At 45.5% G+C, this 26434-nt stretch overlaps 1 protein-coding gene across 2 annotated transcripts in view; it reads left to right on the forward strand.

Annotated features, from left to right (window-relative positions):
• Positions 1 to 26434, forward strand: part of LOC147115102 (uncharacterized) — a 280011-nt gene that overhangs the window by 22504 nt on the left and 231073 nt on the right. The window contains exon 3 of one of the 2 annotated variants that reach the window (XM_085993392.1): positions 9920 to 9991. In XM_085993392.1, coding sequence (XP_085849518.1) covers positions 9920 to 9991 — 72 coding nt within the window. The remainder of the gene's footprint in view (positions 1 to 9919; positions 9992 to 26434) is intronic. The other variant, XM_085993393.1, reaches the window with a different exon arrangement.

Genomic DNA, 26434 nt, shown 5'->3' on the forward strand with positions numbered 1-26434 from the left:
TGTAGACAGGACATACTTGGGCAATTTTCCACATTGCCGGGTAGATGCCAGTGTTGTAGCTGTACTGGAATAGCTTGGCTAGGGGCGCAGCTAGTTCTGGAGCACAAGTCTTCAGTACTATTGCCGGAATGTTGTCAGGGCCCATAGCCTTTGCAGTATCCAGTGTCTTCAGCCGTTTCTTGACATCATGTGGAATGAATTGAATGGGCTGAAGACTGGCATCTGTGATGCTGGGGACTTCAGGAGGAGGCCGAGATGGATCATCCACTCGGCACTTTTGGCTGAAGATAGTTGCAAATGCTTCAGCCTTGTCTTTTGCACTCACGTGCTGGGCTCCACCATCATTCAGGATGGGGATATTTTTGGAGCCGCCTCCTCCTGTTAACTGTTTAATTGCCCACCACCACTCACGACTGGATGTGGCAGGACTGCAGAGCTTTGATTTGATCTGATGGTTGTGAGATCGCTTAGTTTTGTCTATCGCATGTTACTTCTGTTGTTTGGCATGCAAGTAGTCCTGTGTTGTAGCCTCACCAGGTTGACACCTCATTTTTCAGTATGCCTGGTGCTGTTCCCGGCATGCTCTCCTGCACTCTTCGTTAAACCAGGGTTGAGCTCCCGGCTTGATGGTAATGGTAGAGTGAGGGATATGCCGGGCCATGAGGTTACAGATTGTGATTGAATACAATTCTGCTGCTGCTGATGGCCCACACGCTGTGTAGCGGGGAGTGCTGGTAAACAAGGGCCCTTGAGTATATCATTTAATTGTAGTGTAATTAGTGGTATTGATTTGATTTAATTTAATTTGAATTAATTAAAGGGTAAGTCATGGCAGCACAGCTCGGCCCCGTGGCATGCTCTTCCTGCACTCTGTGGGAAATCAGGGACACTTCCTCTGTCCCTGACGACCATGTGTGCGGGAAGTGTATCCAGCTGCAGCTACTGACAGACCGCATTGCGGCACTGGAACTGCGAATGGATACATACTGGAGCATTTGCGATGCTGAGCACATCGTGGATAACACGTTTAGGGAGTTGGTCACACCGCAGGTAAAGGCTGCACAGGCAGGAAGGGAATGGCTGACCACCAGGCAGCGTAGTAGGCACAAGCAGGTAGTGCAGGGGTCCCCTGTGGCCATCCCCCTTTCAAACAGATATACCACTTTGGATATTGTTGAGGGGGAAAGCAGCAGCAGCCAACTTCCTGACACCATGGGTGGTTCTGCTGCACAGGACGGGAGGAAAAAGAGCGGGAGATCTATAGTGATAGGGGATTCTATTGTAAGGGGAATAGATAGGCGTTTCTGCGGCCGCTAACGAGACTCCAGGATGGTATGTGGCCTCCCTGGTGCAATGGTCAAGGATGTCTTGGAGCGGCTGCAGGGCCTTTTGGAGGGGGAGATTGAACAGCCATTTGTCGTGGTGCATATAGGTACCAACAATATAGGTAAAAAACAGGATGAGGTCCTAAAAGCTGAATATAGGGAGTTAGGAGGTAAATGAAAAAAATAGGAACTCAAAGGTAGTAATTTCAGGATTGCTACCATTGCCACGTGCTAGTCAGAGTAGAAATAGAAGGATATTTCAGATGAATAGGTGGCTAGAGGAATGGTGCAAGGGGGAGGGATTCAAATCCCTGTGACGTTGGAATCGGATCTGGGGAGGTGGGACCAGTACAAACTGGACAGTTTGCACCTGGGCGGTACCGGAACCGATGTCCTAGGGGGAGTGTTTGCTAGTACTGTTGGGGAGGGTTTAAACTAAAATGGCAGGGGGTTGGGAACCTGTGCAGGGAGACAGAGGAAAGGGAAGCAAGGATAGAAACAAAAGACAGGAAGGAGAAAAGCAAAAGTGGAAGGTGGAGAAATCAAGGGTGTAAATCAAACAGGGCCACAGTAAATAATAATTCTAAAAGGACTAAGAGTGTTAAATCAAGCCTGAAGGCTTTGTGTCTTAATGCGAGGAGCATTCGTAATAAGGTGGATGAATTAGCTGCGCAAATAGATGTAAACGGATATATGATATAATTGGGATTACGGAGACATGGCTCCAGGATGACCAAGTCTGGGAATTCAACATCCAGGGGTATTCAGGAAGAACAGGAAAAAAGGAAAAGGTGGTGGGGTAGCATTGCTGGTTAAAGAGGGAGATTAACACAATAGTAAGGAAGGATATTAGCTCTGATGTGGAATCTATGGACATAGCTGAGAAATACCAAGGGGCAGAAAATGTTAGTGGGAGTTGTATACAGACCCCCAAACGGTAATGCTAAAGTTGTGGATGGCATTAAACGGGAAATTAGAGACGCGTGCAATAAGGGCACAGCAGTTATCATGGGTGACTTTAATCTACATATAGATTGGGCTAACCAAATTAGTAACTATACTGTGGAGGAGAAATTCCTTGAGTGTATACGGGATGGTTTCCTGGACCAATATGTCGAGGAACCAACTAGAGATCAGACCAGGGTAATATCACAGAAATCACAGAAACCCCACAGTGCAGATAGAGGCCATTTCGGCCCATCGAGCCTGCACCGACACATATCCCACCCGATCCCCGTAACCCCTACACCAACACATATCCCACCCTATCCCTGTAACCCCACGTATTTAATCCCCCTAACACTAAGGGTCAATTTATCATAGCCAATCAACCTAACCCGCACATCTTTGGACTGTGGGAGGAAACCGGAGCACCCGGAGAAAACCCACGCAAACACGGGGAGAATGTGCAAACTCCACACACAGTCGCCCGAGGCCATATGTAATGAGAAAGGATTAATTAGCAATCTTATTCTGCGAGGCCCCTTGGGGTGGAGCGATCATAATATGATAGAATTCTTCATTAAAATGGAGAGTGAAGTAGTTGATTCAGAGACTAGGGTACTGAATTTAAATAAAGGAAACTACGATGGTATGAGGCACGAGTTGGCTAGGATGGACTGGGGAATGTTACTTAAAGGGTTGACGGTGGATAGGCAATGGCAAACATTTAAAGATCGCATGGATGAACTACAGAATTTGTTCATCCCTGTTTGGCATAAATATAAAACAAAAAAGATGACTTAACCGTGGCTAACAAGGGAAATTAGGGATAGCATAAGATCCAAGGAGAGGACATATAATTTGGCCAGAAAAAGCAGCAAACCTGAGGATTGGGAGCAGTTGAGGATTCAGCAAAGGAGGACAAAGGGATTAATTAAGAGGGGGAAAATAGATTATGAGAGTAAGCTTGCAGGGAACATAAAAACTGACTCAAAGCTTCTATAGCTATGTGAAGAGATAAAGATTGGTGAAGTCAAGCGTAGGTCCCTTGCAGTCAGAATCAGGGGAATTTATAATGGGGAAACAAAGAAATGGCAGACCAATTAAATACATACTTTGGTTCTGTCTTCAAAAAGGAGGACACAAATAATCTCCCAGAGATGTCGGGGAACATAGGGTCTAATGAGAGGGAGGAAGTGAGTGAAATCAGTATTTGTAGGGAAATGGTGTTACGGAAATTGACGGGACTCAAGGCCGATAAATCCCCAGGGCCTGATAATCTACATCCTAGGGTACTTAAGGAAGTGGCACTAGAAATAGTAGATGCGTTGCTGGTCATCTTCCAAAATTCTAGACTCTGGAACAGTTCCCATGGATTGGAGGATAGCTAATGTAACCCCACTATTTAAAATAGGTGGTAGAGAGAAAACGGGGAATTATAGACCGGTAAGCCTGACATCAGTAGTGGGGAAAATGCTAGAGTCCATTATAAATGATGTAATAGCAGAGCGCTTGGAAAACAGTGACAGGATTGGACAAAGTCAACATGGAGTTACAAAAGGTAACAAAATGCTTGACTAATCTACTGGAAGTTTTTGAGGATGTAACTGGAAGAATAGATAAGGGAGAACCAGTGAATGTGGTGTATTTGGACTTTCAGAAGGCTTTCGATAAAGTCCCACATAAGAGATTAGCGTGCAAAGTTAAAGCACACGGGACTGGGGGTAAGGTACTGTCTTGGATAGAGAACTGGTTGGCAGACAGGAAGCAAAGAGCTGGAATAAACTGGTCTTTTTCCGAGTGGCAGGCAGTGACTCGTGGGGTACCGCAGGGATCCGTGCTAGGACCCCATCTATTCACAATATATATTAATGATCTGGACGAGGGAACTAGATGTAATATCTCCAAGTTTGCAGACGACACAAAGCTGGGTGGGTGTGTGTGCTGTGAGGAGGATGCAGAGAAACTCCTAGTATGATTTGGACAGGTTGTGTGATTGGGCAGATGCATGGCAGATGCAGTATAATGTGGATAAATGCGAGGTTATCCACTTTGGTGGCAAAAACAGGAAGAGAGATTATTATCTGAACAGCAATAGATTGGGAAAAGGGTAAGTGCAACGAGACCTGGGTGTCCTTGTGCATCAGTCGCTGAAGGTAAGCATGCAGGTGCAGCAGGCGGTTAAGAAGGCAAATGGTATGTTGGCCTTCATAGCGAGAGGATTTGAGTACAGGAGCAAGGATGTCTTGCTGCAGTTGTACAGGGCCCTGGTGAGACCACACCTTGAGTATTGTGTGCAGTTTTGGTCGCCTTATGTAAGGAAGGATGTTCTTGCCATGGAGGGAGTGCAGCGAAGATTCACCAGACTGATACCTGGGATGGCAGGAATGACGTACGAGGAGAGATTGGGTCGATTAGGCTTATATTCGCTAGTGTTTAGAAGAATGAGAGGGGATCTCATTGAAACTTATAAAATTCTAACAGGACTGGACAGACTAGATGCAGGAAGGATGTTCCCGATGGCAGGGGCGTCCAGAACCAGGGGTCACAGTCGAAGGATAAGGGGTAAGCCATTTAGGACAGAGATGAGGAGGAATTTCTTCACCCAGAGAGTGGTGAACCTGTGGAATTCTATACCACACAAGGCAGTTGAGGCCAATGCATTAAATATATTCAAGAAGGAGTTAGATATATTTCTTGAGGCTAAAGGGATAGGGGGAGAAAGCAGGGACAGGGTACTGCATTTGGATGATCAGCCATGATCTCATTAAATGGTGGAACAGGCTCGAGGGGCCGAATGGCCTACTCCTGCTCTTATCTTCTATGTTTCTCAAGGGCAGTTAGGGATGGGCAATAAATGCTGGCCTTGCCAGCGACACCCACATCCCATAAAACGAATAAGAAAAAAGGAAAGGATGAACAGGCTGCGTCTCTTTTGAAAAAAGAAGGCTGAGGGGTGAGTAATAGAGGTCTTTAAAATTATGAAAGATTTTCATAGAGTGGATACAGAGAGAATGTTTCCACTTGTGGGGTAGAGCATAACTAGAGACCATCATTATAAGATAGTCACCAAGAAATCCAATAGGGAATTCAGAAGAAACTTCTTTACCCAAAGAGTGGTGAGAATGTGGAACTCGCTACCACAGGGAGTGGTTGAAGCGAAAAGTATAGATGCATTTAAGGGGAGGCTGGACAAGTGTATTAGGGAGAAGGAAATAGGGGGTTATGCTGATAGAGTTAGATGAGGAAAGATGGGAGGAGGCTCGAGTGGAGCATAAACGCCGGCATGGACTGGTTTGGCCGAATGGCCTGTTTCGGTGCTGTATATCCGATGTAATCCTATGTAATATCCCTCGCTGCCTGCTTACCTCTGATTGTGGCTCTCAGTTCCAGACATCATCTGGACACTGCAGGTGTAGGCTTTCTCAAATACTGTGAATTGACCCACTATATTCCCCATCGTGAGGTCAGGAGATCAGTGTTGGAGACATACCCAACTCCAGCATTCTAGGGCATGATTATAATGTAGGAATTGATGTATTGCTAACTAATAACTGAGGTTGACTCAGGAGAACAATCAAACAGGTCTTTAATGTTGGATTTGACGAATTCCAGAAAACAACAAAGATCGATGCAGGAGAGCCATGGAGCAGGCCTTCACCCAATGGGGACGCCACGAGGATTGACTCAGCAGCCCCGTGGATTGCGTTGTGACGTCGTCGCGTTTTCCCACGCTTGGGGCGGTCACGTGATGTGCGACGTGACGTCATCATGTTTGGGCGGTCACGTGATGTGCGACGTGACGTCATCGCTTTTGCCCGCGCTCTTAAAGGGGCAACGCCCCGTACATGCAAACTCTATATAAACATAGTTAAAGAGAATTATGTACAGTAAGTAAGGGACACTCGGTGGTACCGCTACATGCGCCCCCCCAGAATTCGCTTTAACGGACAAAGTCAAATGGTGAGGTGGTCTGACAAGCCTGTCCGAACGACTCCTGTAGTATCGAGGTGGCGGCTGGCGGTCTGGCGGGCGGTAGCACTTGTTCTGCCGTAACGACGGTGGGTGGCCGGTGGTCTCGGTGGTTGTGCTGTCTCGACGTGGCGGGCGAGGTGGAAAGGGGTTGGCTTGGAGCAGATCCGTATATGCGTCAGGGCGAATAAAACGTATTCAGCCTTGTGAAGGACCGCGGAAACGTGTGACCTCTGGCCCGTGGCGCGAAGTGGGCACCGGTGCGAAACATCTGACCGGTTGGCGGTCTGGCGGGTCACAACGATGATGTGTGGCCAAAAGGCGATCCTGGAGGTGTTGAACGTGGGTCTTGTCAGATCGGGAAACTCGCCGAGCAGGCGAGCGCACTCTTCAGAAGTCGGGAACGCACAGGAGACGGTCCGCGACGTAGCGTTACAGCGGTAACACGGAAGAGAGTGACCAGTTGCTGCGTTGATCTGTGATCAGGGGTGGACAGCAATTGTCCCGCGTGGCCGTTCGCGGCTGCAGGATGCCCGTAGACCCGTACCTCGGTGGTTGCAGTGTCAGTTGTTATTTGGTTGAAACGGGGAAACTGCCGGGAGGGCGGCAACGCTTTGCTTTCGCGCCAAACCGCGCGCGGCAGAAAAAACAATCCAGCAGGCTGATGGGCTGGTGCGGCGTCGGCGGGGGATGAGTCCTCGAGGTTTGCGAGGAATTAATCCCCGTGGGTTGCGAGGGGTGAGCCCTCGTGGGTTGCGAGGGGTGAGCCCTCGTGGGTTGCGAGGGGTGAGCCCTCGTGGCATCTCCACCGGGGCGCGCTCCGATCTTGTGGGCCCGAAAACCTGCAGTACCCGCGCTTTGAGGGTTTCATACTTGCTGTTCCGTTGGGGGTTGTCGAGGAGGCGGACGATCTGAGAGGCGGTAGAGCTGTCGAGTACGGAGACTGTATACAGGTACGTGGTCTGCGCCGCATCGATGTTGCACAGGGCGAACGGGGCTTCCACCAGAATAAAGCACGAGGGCGGTTGCTGCTCCCAGAACTGCGGTAGCTGTAGTGAAACGGCGTTTGCACCCATGGCGTGCTTCTTTTGTGAAAAACGTTCACAAAAATCGGGGTCCGGCTGCGCTGCTTTCGTGAAAAATGTTCACGAAAAACGGGGTCACCAATGTAGGAATTGATGTATTCCTAACTAATAACTGAGGTCGACTCAGGAGAACAATCAAACAGGTCTTTAATGTTGGATTTGACGAATTCCAGAAAACAACAAAGATCGATGCAGGAGAGCCATGGCGCAGGTCTTCACCCAACGGGGACGCCACGAGGACTGACTCGGCAGCCCCATGGATTGCGTTGTGACGTCATCGCGTTTTCCCACGCTTGGGGCGGTCATGTGATGTGCGACGTGACTTCATCGCGTTTGCCCGCGCTCTTAAAGGGGCAACGCCCCATACATGCAAACTCTATATAAAAATCGTTAGAGAATTATGTACAGTAAGTAAGGGACACTCGGTGGTACCGCTACAATAAGACATTAATTTCTAATTAAAGTGTCATGAATAATATCAGATGGTATCCTAAATAGGAATAACAGTCTCAAATGATTCATAACCGTTGTCTGAATCTCGACAAAAATATTACAGTAAAACCTGTAAATTAGGGACAGCTAAGGGTGTCCTTATTTTCAAAATGGCCATTTTACGTACAGTAAACCAGATGATGAGACAAATATTCCAGGATTGGCTGTATCTCCAGCTGCGTTCCTTTTTTTCGCCCTCACCCGGGATCGTGCCTAGTTCTGGAGCCCTTCCAGTAGGATATGGTTTCATTTCATTTTCTGTCTGTTGAGGGATGTCGTGATCCAGGGATCTGCTATGTTGGCAGCCTGCACAGGGCAAGGTGGCTGCCCTAGGGCCGGAGTGCCTGGCAGATCACAGCCAAATATTGGGGGGGGGGTGGGATTAATGTCCTGTAGCCTCCTGTCTGGGGCCTGCTCCCTCCATGCTCTGCAGCTGTTAATGCTGAGTGATGTGTAGGGGACTGTTAGTAATTCATCAGTACCTGACATACTGGTGGTGTAGGGCTGCCATCTGGTTAGAGGCATTCCTGGACCCCCTCCTCACCCGCTGCCTCCCCCCAACCGCGATTTCACCTCTTTTTTTCCCCCCCCACCCCACTTCCCCCCATGATCTCAGCCCCCCCAGTGCCTGCCAGAGGCTAGCTATTCTGCGGCGAGTGTCTCACCTCCTGACTGCCGAAAGCCTTTCCACCATCTACAAGGCACAAGTCAGAAGTGTGATGGAATACTCTCCACTTGCCTGGATGAGTACAGCTTCAACAACACTCAAGAAGTTCGACACCATCCAGGACAAAGCAGCCCGCATGATTGGCACCCCATCCACCACCTTAAACATTCATTCCCTTGGCTGCAGTGTGTACCATCTATAAGATGGACTGCAGCAACTTGCCAAGGCTTCTTTGGCAGCACCTCCCAAACCCGCGACCTCTACCACCTAGAAGGACAAGGGAAGCAGGCGCATAGGAACAGCATCACCTCCAAGTTCCCCTCCAAGATACACCAACCTGACTTGGAAATATATCGGCGTTCCTTCATCGTTGCTGGGTCAAAATCTTGGAACTTCCTCCCTAACAGCACTGTGGGAGTACCTTCACCACATGGACTGCAGCGGTTCGAGAAGGTCAATTAGGGATGGGCAAGAAATGTTGGCCTTGCCAGCGATGCCCACATCCCATGAATGAATAAATAAAAAAGAATCAGCAGTTGACTAGCAGGAAACAATGGCCCAGAATTTGCTGAAATAATAACAGGGTCTAAAAGATGCACGCTATTATTAATGCGTGAAGAGATACCCTGTAAATTGCGAATTGCCACAAGTTGCTGACCGATTTGTGCCTCTCTGTCATTGGTTCTGTGAAAACGGCATCTCGCCCTTAACATCCCCATGATTTTCATGAAGTTGTTGCATTTGCACATTAATTGCCAATTAAACTCTCAACAGAAACTCCAGTAATTAACAACGCAAGTACCCTTAACAATATAATAATTGTTAATGACTGCCAATTAACCTCTCTTGCCCATACAGTGAACAATTATAAGTGTGGAGTTTCATTCCTTCAGGTCATGACTTGTCTTTGGAGATTTTAAAAATGACAAATTTAAAACTTGTGAAAAAAGTCTTACTTTTCCTTTTTTTTCCTCTTTTTTTAAACCAGTCTTTCTTTCCCTTCTCTATTTTTCTCTCTCTCTATCTGATTTGACAGGGAATTCACCTACTCTAATTCACCCGCCTTCTCAGTCTTTCCTCTGTTTATTTCTTAATCCTGTAATCACATTGGTTGTGGAGATACACTGTTCATTGTGTTGTACTCGAAAGTCCCAGGTGCTCGCACTTCCAGCAACTTTGTGGGAATTGTTTTTAAAAACATAAACATGCATGAATAAATCTAACTCACACTCCGCAAGTGTGTCTCATTTAAGTGACTCAGCAGGAATTGAAATACTTGATTTGTAAACATAATAATTAGTTGAATCCATGTGCACTGAAGTTTTCATGAAGTAAAACATTACTCATCTTGCAAAATGTGACATTTTGTAATTATTTTCAATGTTGAACAATGTTATACTCTTCAAGTTTTCAAGCATGATATTATTTATTGACAGAAGGTGAGCTGGTTGACATTGGACTGGGTCAAAAAATGTATTTAAACTGCCAAGGGAAGGGTCATCCTGTTGGTAAGTAAAAAATTCCAGTTGTTTAGATTTTTTGCTACACTGTAATTATGTACTTTTTTCTTCTGTGCGGAGTTGAGAAACTTGCAGAACCACGAAGGAGGGAATGAAAAAGAAACATGATCCAGGAAAAACGAATGAAATCAAAACTTACCATGGGTCTGAACCGTGTGCTGGTTGTTGAGGTATTGGGTTATACAACAACTTGACTTTTTATATAGCGCCTCGAGAGTAAAACATCCCGAGGCACTTCACAGGAACGTAATCAGACAAAACACCAAGCCAAAGAAGGAAACATTAGGACAGGTGACCAAAAGCTTGGTCAGAGGTAGGTTTTAAGGAGTGTCTTAAAGGAGGAGCGAGAGGTGGAGAGGCAGATAGGTTTAGGGAGGGAATTCCAGAGCTTGGGGCCTAGGCAGCTGTAGGTATGGCTGCCAATGGTGGGGCAAAGGAAGTCTGGATGCACAAGAGACCAGAATTGAAGGAGCGCAGAGTTCTCGGAGGGTTGTAGGGCTGGAGGAGGTTACGGAGGGGAGAGGCCATGGAGGGATTTGGACACAAGGGCCCGATTTTGCTGTACTAATAACAGGTAGGCTGTCAACACTGTCTGTTATTTCTGGATAAAACTGACAGCAACTTCTGGCATCCACACATGCGCAGTTAAACACAGAAATCCAGAAGTTACTATCAGTGATAACCTGCTCCTCAACTGGCTGTGCTGTTGCAGTCTTCGCTGATGGAATCTGCACAGAAATCACTGTTAAGGCGTGAACTTGGGCTAATACTCACTATTTTCGCACTAAAGACAGATGAAAAACTTAAGCCTTCTTGAACCAGGAGTAACTGAATTTTTAACGGCGTTGTAAGTCATAATTACTGCTGAACAACCTCTCTGGTCCTGAAAAATTAATTTTACTAGCATGGTGTCTCATTCCCTCAAAAAAAATTAATGTTGCAGATTTAAAAAAAGTAAAAATGTAAATACTTTTTAATATATTTTTTGTGTTTTACTCTTATGTCTTTCCCTTAATCCCATGTGTATGTGCCAATCTTTATTTCGCTTCCTGTCCAATGATTTAAATGTAAGTTATATTTCCTGATTTTTACTTCCTGCTTTGCCATCTGTGAGGATTCTTCAATTTGATTGGTTGAGCCGCTTCCCTGTTGCTTGACCTGCTCACAGACACCACAGATCCCCTTAGAAGGCGCTGAATTCAAACAGACGCTGGAACAGAATCTCTGCTGACAATTCTGCTAAAAGTCTGTGAGCAACTGTACGCGAAGTGAACAGTGAAAGCGGTTGCGGCGCTGCTCACAGCGAAGGATGAGAATTTTAAAAACGAGAATGTTTGGGGACCGGGACCCATGTACGTCAGTGAGCACAGTGGTGATTGGTGTACGAGACTTGGTGCGAGTATGCATACGGGCTGCAGTGTTTTGGATGAGTTCACGTTTATGGAGGGTGGAAGATGGGAGGCCATCCAGGAGAACATTAGAATAGTCGAGTCTGGAAGTAAGAAAAGCATGGATGAGGTTTTCAGCAGCAACAATGGGCTGAGGCAGTGACAGAGACTGGCAATATTATGGAGGTGGAAGTAATCGATCTTGACAATAAAGAGAATGTGGAGTTGGAAGCTCAGCTCAGGCACAACTAGGATGGCGAGGTTGTCAACAGTCTGGTGCAGCCTGAGACAGTGGCCAGGGAGCGGATGGAATTGTAAGGTAGGGAAAGGAGTTTATGGCAAGGGCAGAAGATGTCATAGTCATAGAGTCATAGAGTTTTACAGCACAGAAAGAGGCCCTTCGGCCCATCGTGTCTGCGCCGCCCATCCATCCCTGTCCAGTCTAATCCCATTTTCCAGCATTTGGTCCATAGCCTTGTATGCAATGGCATTTCAAGTGCTCATCCAAATGCTTCTTGAATGTTGTGAGGGTTCCTGCCTCTACCACCCTTTTAGGCATTGAGTTCCACATTCCAACCACCCTCTGGGTGAAAAAGTTCCTCCTCAAATCCCCTCTAAATCTCCTGCCCCTTACCCTGAATCTATGCCCCCTTGTTATTGACCCCCCTACTAAGGGGAAAAGTTCCTCTTTGTCTACCCTATCTATGCCCCTCATCATTTTGTACACCTCAATCAGGTCCCCCCTCAGCCTTCTTTGCTCCAAGGAAAACAACCCCAGCCTGTTTAGTCTTTCTTCATAGCTGAGGCGCTCCATCCCAGGTAACATCCTGGTGAATCTTCTCTGCACCCTCTCCAAAGCAATCACATCCTCCCTATAGTGAGGCGACCAGAACTGCACACAGTACTCCAGCTGTGGCCTCACCAGCGTTTTGTACAGCTCCATCATAATCTTGAAGAAGGGTCAAACCCAAAACGTCAACTCAAATTTCTCTCCACGGATGTTGCCTGACTTGCTGAGTTTTTCCAGCATTTTCTGTTGTTATTCCATCATAACCTCCCTGCTCTTATATTCTATGCCTCGGCTAATGAAGGCAAGTATCCCATATGCCTTTTTAACCACCTTATCTACTTGTTCCGCTGCCTTCAGAGATCTATGTACATGTACACCGAGGTCCCTCTGACCCTCTGTACTTCCTAGGGTCCTACCACTCATTGTGTATTCCCTTGCCTTATTTGTCCGTCCAAGATGCATCACCTCGCACTTTTCAGGGTTAAATTCCATTTGCCACTTTTCCGCCCATCTGACCAACCCGTCTATATCGTCCTGTAGCCTGAGGCTTTCCCCCTTGCAATTTACCACCCCACCAATTTTCGTGTCATCTGCAAACTTACTGATCATCCCTTTTACATTCTCATCCAAATCATTTATGTAGATCACAAACAACAAGGGACCCAGCACCAATCCCTGAGGTACCCCACTGGACACAGGCTTCCAGTCACAAAAGCAACCTTCGACCATCACCCTCTGCCTCCTGCCACTCAGCCAGTTTAGGATCCAACGCGCCAAGGCACCCTGGATCCCATGGGCTCTTACCTTCTTGACCAGTCTCCTATGTGGGACTTTGTCAAAAGCTTTACTGAAGTCCATGTAAACCACATCCACAGCATTTCCCTCATCCACCTCCCTAGTCACCCCCTCGAAAAATTCAATCAGATTTGTCAGACATGATTTACCCTTGACAAAGCCATGCTGACTATCCCCGATTAATCCTTGCCTCTCCAAGTGGAGACTAATTTTGTCCCTCAGAATTTTTTCCAATAATTTCCCTACCACAGATGTTGGGCTCACTGGCCTGTAATTCCCTGGTTTATCCCTGCTACCCTTCTTGTATAATGGTACTACATTAGCTGTTCTCCAGTCCTCTGGTACATCCCCTGTGGCCAGAGAGGTTCTGAAAATTTGTGTCAGAGCCCCTGCAATCTCCTCCTTTGCCTCCCACAGCAGCCTGGGATACATCTCGTCCGGGCCTGGGGATTTATCCACTTTTTGGCCTGCTAAAACCGCTAGCACCTCCTCCCTCTCGATGCTAATATGTTCAAGTATGTCACAATCCCCTTGCCCGATTTCTATGTCCGCATCGTCTTTCTCCATAGTGAACACAGATGCAAAAAATTCATTTAAAACCCCGCCTACATCATCTGGTTCTACACACAGATTGCCACTTTGGTCCCTAATGGGCCCTACCCTTTCCCTGGTTATCCTCTTGCCCTTAATATACTTATAAAACATCTTAGGATTTTCCTTTATTTTGCTCGCCAGTGTTATTTCATGTCCCCTCCTCGCCCTCCTAATTTCTTTTTTAAGTATGCCCCTGCACTTTTTATACTCCTCTAGGGCTTCTTCCGTCTTTAGTCTTTTGTAACTGCCAAAAGCCCCCCTTTTATTTCTAATGCATTTTTGTATATCCCTTGTCATCCAAGGTTCCCTTTGCTTGTTGGTCCCACCCTTGACCTTTACAGGAACATGTTGGCGCTGTACTCTCTCTATTTCCCTTCTGAAAGTCTCCCACTGTTTTGATGTGGATTTTCCTATAAGTAGCTGCTCCCAGTCCACTTTGGCCAGATCCTGCCTTATCATATTAAAATCGGCCTTCCCCCAATTTAGAACCCTTATTTCCGGGCCGTCTTTGTCTTTTTCCATGACCACCTTAAATTTCACCGAATTACGGTCACTGTCGCCAAAATGCTCTCCTACTGATACTTCCACCACTTGCCCGGCTACATTCCCCAGAATTAGGTCCAGTACCGCCCCCTCTCTTGTCGGACTTTCTACATGTTGGCTCAAAAAGCTCTCCTGGATGCACTTTAAGAATTCTGCACCCTCTAAGCCTTTCACACTCTGACTATCCCAACTTATATTGGGGAAGTTGAAATCCCCCACTATTATTACCCTATTATTTTCACACTTCTCTGAGATTTGCCTACATATCTGTTCCTCTATCTCCCCCTGACTGTTTGGGGGCCTATAGTACACTCCCAGCAAAGTGCTTGCCCCCTTTTTGTTTTTAAGTTTTACCCATATGGCCTCATTTGAGGAACCCGCTAATATATCATCCCTCCTTACAGCAGTAATTGACTCCTTAATTAATATTGCAACACCCCCTCCCCTTTTACAACCCCCTCTGTCTCGCCTGAAGATTCTATACCCCGGAATATTGAGCTGCCAGTCCTGACCCTCCCTCAACCATGTCTCCGTGATGGCAACAATATCGTAGTCCCATGTGTTCAACAACTTCAGTTCATCCACCTTATTTGCAAGACTCCTTGCATTAAAATAAATGCCCTCCAGCCCTGCCATATTCCCTTTTGCCTTCACATATTTGCTCTGCCTTCCCAGCTGACTTGTTTTTTCCTCTGTATTTGGCTGTAAATCACCCCCTACTATAGCTCCACTCTGTACCCCATCCCCCTGCCAAGTTAGTTTAAACCCCCCCCAGCAGTGCTAGCAAACCTCCCCGCAAGGATATTGGTTCCCCTCTGGTTCAGGTGTAAACCGTCCGACTTGTACAAGTCCCACCTTTCCCAGAAGCAGACCCAGTGATCCAGGAAACTAAAGCCCTCCCTCCTGCACCATCCCTTTAGCCACGCATTCATCTGTTCTACCTTCTTATTCCTATACTCACTAGCACGTGGCACCGGGAGTAATCCAGAGATTACAACCTTTGAGGTCCTGCTCTTTAATCCTTCACCTAGCTCCCTAAATTCTTGCTGCAGGACCTCATCCCTCTTTTTACCTATGTCGTTGGTACCAATGTGGACCACGACCTCTGGCTGTTCACCCTCCCCCTCCAGAATGCCCTGCAGCCGCTCAGTGATATCCTTGACCCTGGCACCAGGGAGGCAACAAACCATCCTGGATTCACGTCTACGGCCACAGAAACGCCTATCTGTTCCCCTTACTATAGAATCCCCTACCACTATTGCTCTCCCACTCTTTTTCCCCCCTTCCTGGGCAGCAGGAGCACCCCCAGTGCCAGGAAGTTGGCTGCTGCTGCCTTCCCCTGGTGAGTCATCCCCCTCAACAGTATCCAAAGCGGTATACTTGTTTGAGAGGGGAATGGTCACAGGGGTCTCCTGCACTACCTGCCTGCTTCTATTGCTCCGCCTGGTGGTCACCCATTTCCTGTCTTCCTGTGCAGCCCTTCCCTGCGGTGTGACCAACTCACTAAACGTGCTATCCACGACCCTCTCCGCATCGTGAATGGCATTGGTCTTCCCAATGTTTAATTTTTGGAAATTTCTCTACTGGATGTCGGACAAATATCCTGATAACACAGAGGTAGTGGAGGAGTCGAAAGAGGTGGTGGTGAGGTAAAGCTGGATGTCATCAGCATACATGTGGAACCTGACATTGGCCCAGAAATTCGGGTCTCCACGGGTGAGTACGCACGGGGTACTCACGCATGGGCCCGATGGAAGTGCCGGTTTCCTGCATGCACTACGCATGCGCGGGAAACCGGCACTTCCGTTCCTCTGAACGAAGAGGTTCAGAGATCGAACGCGTATGCGGGGGTGTCTGCGCGTGCGCTTTGAACTTACGTTTTTTTTACAGGTTTTTCCGTGAGGGTAAGTCTTTAGAATTTAGAAATGTAAAAAGCAGGCGTAAGGCCTGCTTTTTACAAGGCAAGTGGTCAATTAATTAAAATTATAACATTTTTTCCACAGGTTTATTATTTTTAAATACATTAAAGCAAGGTTAGTTTATTTTTAGCCCCGTTAGAATATAAAATTATTTTTTTCAAAAATTTAAATTATTGTTTAAAATAGTTATTTAATGTAATTTATAGTTTATTTAAAAAGTGATTTAAAAAAAAAAAAAAAAAAAATTTTAAGGTTTACTGCTATTTTGGGGCTGTAGTATTTTTAAGTCTTGACCGGTCTTCCTGTCAAGACTTATGAATGGGTTTTTCCCTCCTCCGATTGGCTGCCCATGGCCCACGTGATCCCAGGGGACGCATCGAACTAACTGCGCCCCTGGGACACGCAAGCACTGTGCGCCGGCAGCTGGGCCAGGCCCCGGATCGGAATTCCACGGGGCCCTACAGCTCAACTGCCGGCGCGCAAGGTAAGTGCAGATCGGGGGCTTGCACCCGCGGGAAGCCCCTGACCCGAATTTCTGGGCCATTGTGTTTGTGGATGATGTCACCGAGGGGCAGGATATGAGAACTAGGAGGGGGCCAAGGATAGATCCTGGGGGAACTCCAGAGGTAATGGTGCGGGAAGAGAAGCCATTGCAGGAGGTTACCATCAAAGATCTCAAGTTCCAAGCCTAGTCTTGCTAAGTGAACTGAACTCAGCTGGGGGTTTGGTGAGGCACTGCCACCAGTCTCAAGAAACCCCTGGACTAAGGAAGGGGAAAAACCTGTTGTGTTTTCTCTTTGATCAATCAGTGGGATTTGCAATAAACTGCATGTATATTGGATGAGGACATGAGTTTTTTCAACTTTAGTTCTTGTAGTCCACCAGTGCTTGTTGATCTATTGACATGTGTAGGTTAAGAAAATGCGCTACGTTTTATGTTTAAATGTAAGTTCATCCAAAATTTTCACAGTTCATTAAATAGTAAATAGCCAAGAACAGATCTTAGTTTAATTGAGAAAGTGGCCTTGAATACTGTGTGCTTTGTAGTTCTAACAGGAAGACTATCTCCATCTGTATGTTCCTTTGCAGCATCTGTTCTAATTTGCACCTGTGGCACTGCTGTCCAACTGTCAAGATGATAATCTTGGCATTGGCGACTCAATAAGATTGTTTCTTAAATTAAATTTAGTTTCCTTTTGAGATTTGCTAGTTTTGCAATGCAGGTGCATTTTAATTTTTTTGCCTCTGAAAATATTTCCAACTTCAGTGGGCTCCAGATCGTGGGAAGGATTCCGAGACTTGTACAGCTGCAGTTCCACTTTTGGCAGAGTATGTAAATTGTAATCTTGGCATTTACCCTCTTCAGATGTATGGCTTCTTATAAATACAAAACCTTTGTCAAGTTGAGCTTGATTATTCCGCTATTATAGATTAGTCTTTAATATCCCATTCTATATTTTGGAACCTAGTTCCCTTGCTCCTAAATTTGCCCCATTTATAGACTGAACTTGCATCTATGTGGTGTCTTGTCAATTCCTCAGGGTGCCTTAAAGTGCTTCAAAACCATTTAAAATACTTTTCAAAGTATTCCCAACTCCACTTCATTCTGTGTCTGCCCTAGAAAACGCTCTCCCCAAGTCACTCACAATGGTACTTTTAAATTACCAAATGTGCAGCTTTTGACCCTCCATTCACCACAATATTTCTGTAGCTGCTGATCTGCTCAAGCACACCCTCACCTCCACCTTTGATGCCCTTGTACCCGTTAAAAGCATTATTCTCTCTCACTCTGGTCCCCCAACCTCTGTACCCTTGCGTCCGAGGGACACAGACTTAAACGTTTATGGTGGACTGGTTTAGCTTTTCAACGCTAGATCTGACTTGATCGCATAAAGCACTATCGGGTCCTACTTTGCCAAAACTGCTCACTTATTCCAAAAACATCCTGGAATGCAAAGAAAACCAACGGCTTCTCTTCTCTACTGTAATCCCTCTTAAATCCCTCTCCCCTGCCCCCGCCACCCTCAGCTCCAACAACAAGTGCAAGGAGCTCATGGACTTCTTCGTCACAAAGTTTAAGACCATCCATTCATCTGTCTCTGCTGCTTCCCTCCTTTCGCCTAGCCCGTAACTTGCATCGTTCTCTAGTTTCTCTCCTATCTCCTGTCATGCCCTCTCTGAGCTCATCATGTCCATGAGACCCACCTCCTGCTCCTTTGATCCTATTCCCAACAAACTGCTGACCACCCAACTTTCTTTCCTGACTCCCATGTTAGCTGATATTGTTAACTGTTCTCTCTCCTCAGGTACTGTCCCCCTCACCTTCAAATCTGCCGCCATCACCCCCTTTCTCACAAAACCCACACTTGACCCCTCTGTCCTTGCAAACTTTCACCCCATCTTCAACCTCCATTTCCTTGCTAAAGTCCTTGAACGTGTTGTCACCTCCCAAATCCGTGCTCATCTTTCCTGCAGCTCCATGTCTGAAACCCTCCAATCAGGTTTCCACCCTTCTCACAGCACTGAAACGACACTTATCAGAGTCACAAATTACATCCTATGTGACTGTGACTATGGTAAACTATCTGTCATCCTTCTCGGCGACATCGTCTGGAAACACAATGTCCGGTTCCACTTGTACTCTGATGACACCCAGCTCTACCTCACCACTGCCTCTGATTTGTCACGTTGCTTGTCCAACATTCAGTATTGGATGAGCAGAAATGTCCTCCAATTAAATATTCGGAAGACCCCATTGTCTTTGGACCCAGCCACCAACTCCGTTCCCTAGCCACCGACTCCATCACTCTCCCTGGCCACTGTCTGAGGATGAACCAGACTGTTCGCAACCTTGGCGTCCTATTTGTCACCGAGCTGAGCTTCCGACCGCATATCCTCTCCCATCATCAAGACCGCCTACTTCTACCTCCGTAATATTGCCCAACTCCCCTCCTGCTGCAGCTCAGCTGCAGCTGAAACCCTCATCCATGCCTTTGTTACCTCTAGACGTGACTATTCCAACACTCCTGGCTAGCCGCCCACCTTGCATCCTCTGTAAACTTGGGTTCATCCAAAACTCAGCTACCCGTGTCCTAACTTGCACCAAGTCCCGTGAACCCATCTCCCCGTGCTCGCTCACCTACACTGGCAACGTCTCTATTTTAAAATTCTTGTCCTTGGTTTTCAGATCCCTCCAGGGCCTCGCCCCTCCCTGTATCTATAACCTCCTCCAGCCCAACAACAATGCACCTCCAATTTGGCCTCTTGCACATCCCTCGATTTTCATCGCCCCACCATTGACGGTCGTGCCTTCAGCTGCCTAGGCCAAAAGCTCTGGAATTCCCTTCCTAAACCTCTCTGTCTCTGTACCTCTTTTTTTAGGACAATCCTTAAAACCTACCTCTTTGACCAAGCTTTTGGTCACCTGTCCTACTATCTCCTTATGTAGCTTTGTGTCATATTTTGTTTGATAAAGCTCCTGTGAAGTTCCTTGGGACGATCTACTGTGTTAAAGGCATTATATAAATGCAAGATGTTGTTGTTGTTGAAGTGCAGTCTCTGTTACGTAGTCAAATGTGGCAGCCAATTAAAGCAGAGCAAATCCAGTTAATCTGTTGTTAATGGTATAACCTGAGGGGAGAATGTTGGGCACCAAGAGAATTCTCCGCTTCTTTTCATGTTGTGCCATGTGACCTTGTACATCCATCTGAACAGACCAGTGAAACCTTGGTTTAATGTCGCATCCAAATAATGATGCTTCTAAAAATACAGCACTTCCTTGTTGCTGCACTGACGTATTAGTCTAGGTTATATGCTCACGTCTGTAGTGACGCTTGAGCCCACAACCTTCTGACTTGAGGAGATAAAGTGCTAACAGTTGAATGCAGCTCAGACTGATATTGTTGGGCTGACTTTGGCTAAAGATGTGTATGCCAGTTCCAAGATCTGTGTGATTGTAGTTAAGTGATTCATCATGCCCATATCTCAAGAGTGGTGAGATATTTGTATCCACTATTGCCCATTGTATTCAGAGTCTTCTTTAATGTTATATAAGGGATGAGTGTGGAATGTCTGTTGTGGACATTTCTGAAAGAATTGTGGTGCTTTTTTGAAGACGATAGTGTTGTCAGATTCACCTGGGATCTTGTGTGCTCTACTCACCATCTTGAACAATGGGCTAATCAGTGGAATGTGGTTGGTGCCCTAGGTGCAGTATTCTGGCTTTGCATGGCTCAAGATGGTATCTTGAAAGGTATTGATTGGTAGTTAGAAGGGGGATCTGATCAGACTGTTGATTTATATTGGTATTTGGGGTCCTGATGGATGCCAACTTCAGCCTAATCACAGTCCATGTTGAGAAGGTGGCAGGAGGGTGTTTTCGTCTTTCTTCAATGACCACAAGCTCCCAATACAGATTAAACTTGAAGTGTATAAGCTATCTGTCGAAACAATTCTCCTTCTTTGCTCAGTATGCCTGGACATGCAACAGAAAAGATTCCTCCACTCCATCTTGGAGGTGGAATTGTAGCAAAAAGGTCTCCGGGATGGACGTTTCCAGCTTACTGGATACTCTGAATGGGAAATCATCATCATGGTGGACATGCTTTATTGATTAATCCAGATTGTCATGTGAGGAGCTTTAACAGTTGGTGCTGAGTAAACCTGGTATGAGGCATTAGACTTGGATATGGAGAACATCAAGGTAGTTGGCAGGTTGCAAATTGCTTTGCAGAAGTCCATTGTATAGGTGGAACTCTGATACACGGATAAATCTGGCAATGGTGTTTCCTGGAGGCCAGATATGAGTAACTCCAGAGTTTGATCACTGCCATGTTTTGATTGTAGAAAGGTAAGTAGCTGAAGCTGTTCAGCTCCAGCTGAGGGGGCGGGGTGCACTGTTGAATGGGATTTGATGTATGTCCATTCTCTTATAATGCACTTGCATGTTTTATGGTGGCTGTCACAGTTCACCCTGCCAGTAGTGATCTCCTGAATTAGCCGGCGTTCGGAGGTGGGTCTGCTGTCAAAATCCAAAAGATTGACAGCGGGGCGATATCCCGCTCTGAGCCCGCCTCCTTGTGAGTTTCCCTAGTGCTGGCTGTGCCTGCACTTTGCAGACCTACTTCCTATTAATTGGCCGGGAACCTCGCAGGGCAGGCTTAACGGGCCCCATCAACAGAATCAAGTCAGGATAATGTGTGACTTGGATGTGATCCCATGCGCTTGCTGCCCTTGTCCATGTAGGTGGTAGAGGTTGTGGGTTTGGGAGGTGCTGTCGATGTGGTGAATGGTTGTTTTTCAGACTGGAGGGAAATAGACAGTGATGTCCCCCAGAGGTTGATATTGGGACCACTTTTCTTTTTGATATATATTAATGACCTGGACTTTGGTATACAGGGCATAATTTCAAAGTTTGCGGATGACACGAAATTCAAAAAGTGAGGATGATTGTAGCGGACTTCTGGAGGAGGTAGACAGACTGGTGAAATGGGCTGACACATGGCAGATTAAATTTAATGCAGAGATGTGTGAAGTGATGCATTGAGGAGAGTCAATATCAAGTAAACGGTACAATTTTAAATGGGATGCAGGAACAGAGAGACCTGGGGGTGTACGTACACAAATCTTTAAAGGTGGCAGGACAAGTTCATGAGATTGTTGAAGCGTATGAGATCCTTGGCCTTATAAATAGAGGCAGAGGGTACAAAAGCAGGGAAGTTATGCCAAAACTTTTATAAATCACTGGTTAGGCCTCAGCTGGAGTATTCTGTCCAATTCTGGGCACCACACTTTAGGAAGAATGTCAAGGCCTTGGAGAGGGTGCAGAGGAGATTTACTAGAGTGGTACCAGGGATGAGGGACTTCAGTTACATGAATAGACTGGAAAAGCTGTGGTTGTTTTTCTTGGAGCAGAGAAGGTTAAAGGGAGATGTAATCAAGGTGTTCAAGATCATGAGGGTTTTGGTAAAGTGAATAAGGAGAAGCTGTTTCCACTGGGAGAAGTATTGGTAACCAGAGGACACAGATTTAAGGTAATTGGCAAAAGAGCTAGAGATGAGATGAGAATTTATTTTACGCTACGAGTTATGATCTGGAATGCACTGCTTGAAGGGGTGCTGAAAGCAGATTCAGTAGTAACTTTCAAAAGGGAATTGGATAAATATTTGAATAGGAGAAAATTTGCAGGGCTATAGGGAAAGAGCAGTGGACTGGGACTAATTGGATAGCTCTACCAAAGAGCCAGCACAGGCAGGATATGCTAATTGGCCTCTTTCTGTGCTGTAAGATTATATTATTTTATGATTTAATGATTACAAGAGAGGGAGCGAAAGTTGGGGAGAAATGGAGAGAATAACAGTGATACTGGAAAAGAGAAAAACAGGAAGGAAGGGGAGGATAACGAGGGAGCATCAAGTTCCACAGAGATAGAAGGAAAGTGCGAAGGAGACCAGGCGAGAAGGCAGAAGAGAGTAATACAGAAAAAAATTGTGGCTGATCAAAGGGAGAAAATACAAAAGAATATTGAGTGGGGATTACTCACTCATTCACAGTAGTATGAAGAGGAGAGAAAGACTAATCAAAGAGATGGCTATGCAGGGAAAGAGAGAGACTGAACAGTGTTACACCGATTGACACAGAGGCTTACCAGATGGGGGCGAGGGATTGTGCTCTCGAGATGAGTTACAGGGGAAACCTCTCCCACTGTATCGAAAGTGAGCAGAGTGGAAATACAATATCATGGTGTTTCTGTTTGATTTAATGATTTGGCATTACTAGTAAATTGCCTGTCGTGTTGCTGATGGTCAGATAATGGATGTAAATTATTGTTATATCAAAGATGGCAATGAATTTCGGATGGAGACTTCAGAAACTTGCTCCATGAGGATAGATGACATAAATAAAATGAATGGGAAATAACAACATAACAGTTCACCAGGGTAAATGTTGACAGAAAAACATGATTAAAAATTGTGTCAACAGGAAATAAAGTTTGTAGAAAAGAACTGTGTGCCCTATGCAAAATGTAACTATATATGGATATTTGAGGAAAGCAAATCCATTACTCCCCATACAGAAAAATTAAATGGATTAATAGTAGGGATGTTGTGCTAATAACATTTGGATTTCATAAACTAAATATTAAAATATTTCTATTAAATAAATAACAATCTATTCTGGCATTAAGCATATCCTGGATAGAATCATAGAATGGTTACAGAAGGAGGCCATTTGGCCCGTCGAGCCTGTGCTGGCTCTCTGCAAGAGCACTTCAGCTAGTCCCCACTCCCCCACCCTTTCACTGTAGCCCTGCAGTTTTTTTTTTCCTTTGAAAGCCATGATTGAGTCTGCCTCCACCACCCTTTCAGGCAGTGCATTCCAGATCCTAACCACTCGCTGCGTAAAAAAAACTTTCTTTCCTCATGTCACCTTTGGTTCTTCTGCCAATCATCTTAAATCTGTGTCCTCTGGTTCTCGACCCTTCCACCAATGGGAACAGTTTCTCTCTATCTAATCTATCTAGACCCATCATGATTTTGAACACCTCTATCAAATCTCCTCTCAACCTTCTCTGCTCCAAGGAGAACAACCCCAGCTTTTTTAGTCTATCCATGTAACTGAAGTCCCTTATCCCTGGAATCATTCTCGTAAGTCTTTTCTGTACCTTTTCTAAGGCCTTCACATCCTTCCTAAAGTGCGGTGCCCAGAATTGGACACAATACTCCAGTTGCGGCCAAACCAGTGTTTTGTAAATGTTCTTCATAACTTCCTTTCTTTTGTACTCTATGCCTCAATTTATAAAGCCCAGGATCCCGTATACTTTTTTAACCGCTTTCTCAACCTGCCCTACCACCTTCAAAGATTTGTGCACATATGCCCCCAGGCCTCTCTGTTCATGCGCCCCCTTTAGAATTGTAACCTTTAGTTTATATTTCCTCTCCTCATTCTTTCTACCAAAATGTATCAGTTTGCAGTTTTCTGCATTAAATTTCATCTGCCACGTGTCTGCCCATTCTACCAGCCTGTCTATGTCCTGTTGAAGTCTATCACTATCCTCCTCACTGTTCACTACACTTCCAAGTTTTGCGCCATCAGCAAATTTTGAAATTGTGCCCTGTACACTCAAGACCTAGTCATTAATATACATCAAGAAAAGCAGTGGTTCTAGTACTAACCCCTGGGGAACACCACTGTATACCTTCCTCCTGTTCGAAAAACAACCGTTCACTACTACCCTCTATTTCCTGTCACTTAGCCAATTTTGTATCCATGCTGCCACTGTCCCTTTATTCCATGGGCTTCAACTTTTCTGGCAAGCCTATTATGTGGCACTTTATCAAATGCCTTTTGGAAGTCCATGTACATCACGTCAACCGCATCGCCCGCATCAACCCTACCTGTTATCGCATCAAAAAACTCAATCAAGTTAGTTAAACACGATTTGCCTTTAACAAATCCGTGCTGGCTTTCTTTAATTAATCCACACATGTCCAAGTGATTGTTAATTTTGTCCCTGATTATCGTTTCTAAATGCTTCCCCACTACCGAGGTTAAATTGACTGGCCTGTAGATGCTGGGTTTATCCTTATTTGAACAAGGGTGTAATATTTGCAGTTCTCCAGTCCTCTGGCACCACCCCCGTATCCAAGGAGGATTGGAAGATTATGGCCAGTACTTCTGCGATTTCCACCTTTTAACTTCCCTCAGCATCCTAGGATGTATCCCATCCGGTCCTGGTGACTTATTTACTTTAGTTGTACAGGGCCTTGGTGAGACCGCACCTTGAGTATTGTGTGCAGTTTTGGTCACCTTACCTGAGGAAGGATGTTCTTGCCATGGAGGGAGTGCAGCGAAGATTCACCAGGCTGATACCTGGGATGGCAGGAATGACGTACGAGGAGAGATTGTGTCGATTGGGCTTATACTCACTGGAGTTTAGCAGATTGAGAGGGGATCTCATCGAAACCTATAAAATTCTGTCAGGTTTGGACAGACTAGATGCAGAAAGGATGTTTCTGATGGCTGGGGAGTCCAGAACCAGGGTCATAGTCTAAGGATAAGGGGTAAGCCATTTAGGACTGAAATGAGGAGGAATTTCTTCACCCAGAGAGTGGTGAACCTGTGGAATTCTCTGCCACAGAGGGCGGTGGAGGCCAATTCATTAAATATATTCAAGAAAGAGTTGGATATATTTCTTGAGGCTAAAGGGATCAAGGGATATGGGGAGAAGGCAGGGACAGGGTACTGAATTTGGATGATCAGCCATGATCTCATTGAATGGTGGAGCAAGCTCGAAGGGCTGAATGGCCTACTCCTGCTCCTATCTTCTATGTTTTCTATGTAAGTCCAGCCAGCCTTTCTAGTACCTCCTCTTTATCAATTTGTATCCCGTAAAGTATCTGCACTACCTCCTCTTTCACTATGACTTTGGCAGCATCATCTTCCTTGGAGAAGACAAATACAAAGTACTCATTAAAAAGATATTAAAAAGTTTCTTCATTTGCCATTTGCCATAATTTGACTAAATGTTATGATCATTTTTTCAATATTATTTATTTTAATCTTATTTATAAGCTTAATTCAAATTTTTTAGATATAATTTTACATCCTATTACTATTTACACTTTTTCCATCAGTTAGCTCTGGTACATCTATTCTATATTAAATTCAGTAGGGAGAGGCGTGTTCTTCTTTGAAATGCATTAGAAATACTTGCAATACCTGTTACCTCTATAGATGATGGAAATTAAAGTTTAAAATAAACCAGGAAGTGGAGGCTTATGACAAATGTCAGGAGCAAGATTCAGTTAATAACCAGGAAGATTATGGAAAGTACAAGAGGGAATAGAAAAAGTTAATACGGGAGGCAAAGCGTGGTTACGAGAAAAGATTAGCAGGCAACATTAAATTGAACCCTTAAACATTTTATAAATATATAAAGTGTAAGCGGTTCGCTAGGGGAAAAGTTGGGCTTATTAAGGAGCCAACGGGAAATCTTCATGTAGAGGCAGAGGACAAGACTAAAGTATTAAATGAGTACTTTGCATCTGTCTTCACAAAGGAAGCGGATGATGTGAAGGTTACACTAGAAGAGGAGAGGGAAGTTATTGACAGGATAGAGAAGACGCTCTTCTTATAAAAATAAAAAAAATAATAATAAATTAGAATTACTGAAAATTGGTAAGTCCCCTGACCTGAATGGAATGCATCCTAGGTTGCTGAAAGAAGCAAAAGTAGAAATAGCAGAAACTTTGGTCACAATCTTTCATTCCTCATTGGATACAAGAGTAGTGCCAGAGGACTGGAGGGTCGCTAATGTATACCACTATTTAATGTTGCCTCATGACCCTACGGCTCACCCTAGCCTGGAACCAGTGCGCTACGGTCATCAGTGCGTACGCCC

The sequence above is a fragment of the Somniosus microcephalus genome, chromosome 7 (assembly GCF_052327205.1).
Source record: "Somniosus microcephalus isolate GS21.2 chromosome 7, FLI_Smic_1.0, whole genome shotgun sequence".
NCBI lineage: Eukaryota > Metazoa > Chordata > Chondrichthyes > Squaliformes > Somniosidae > Somniosus > Somniosus microcephalus.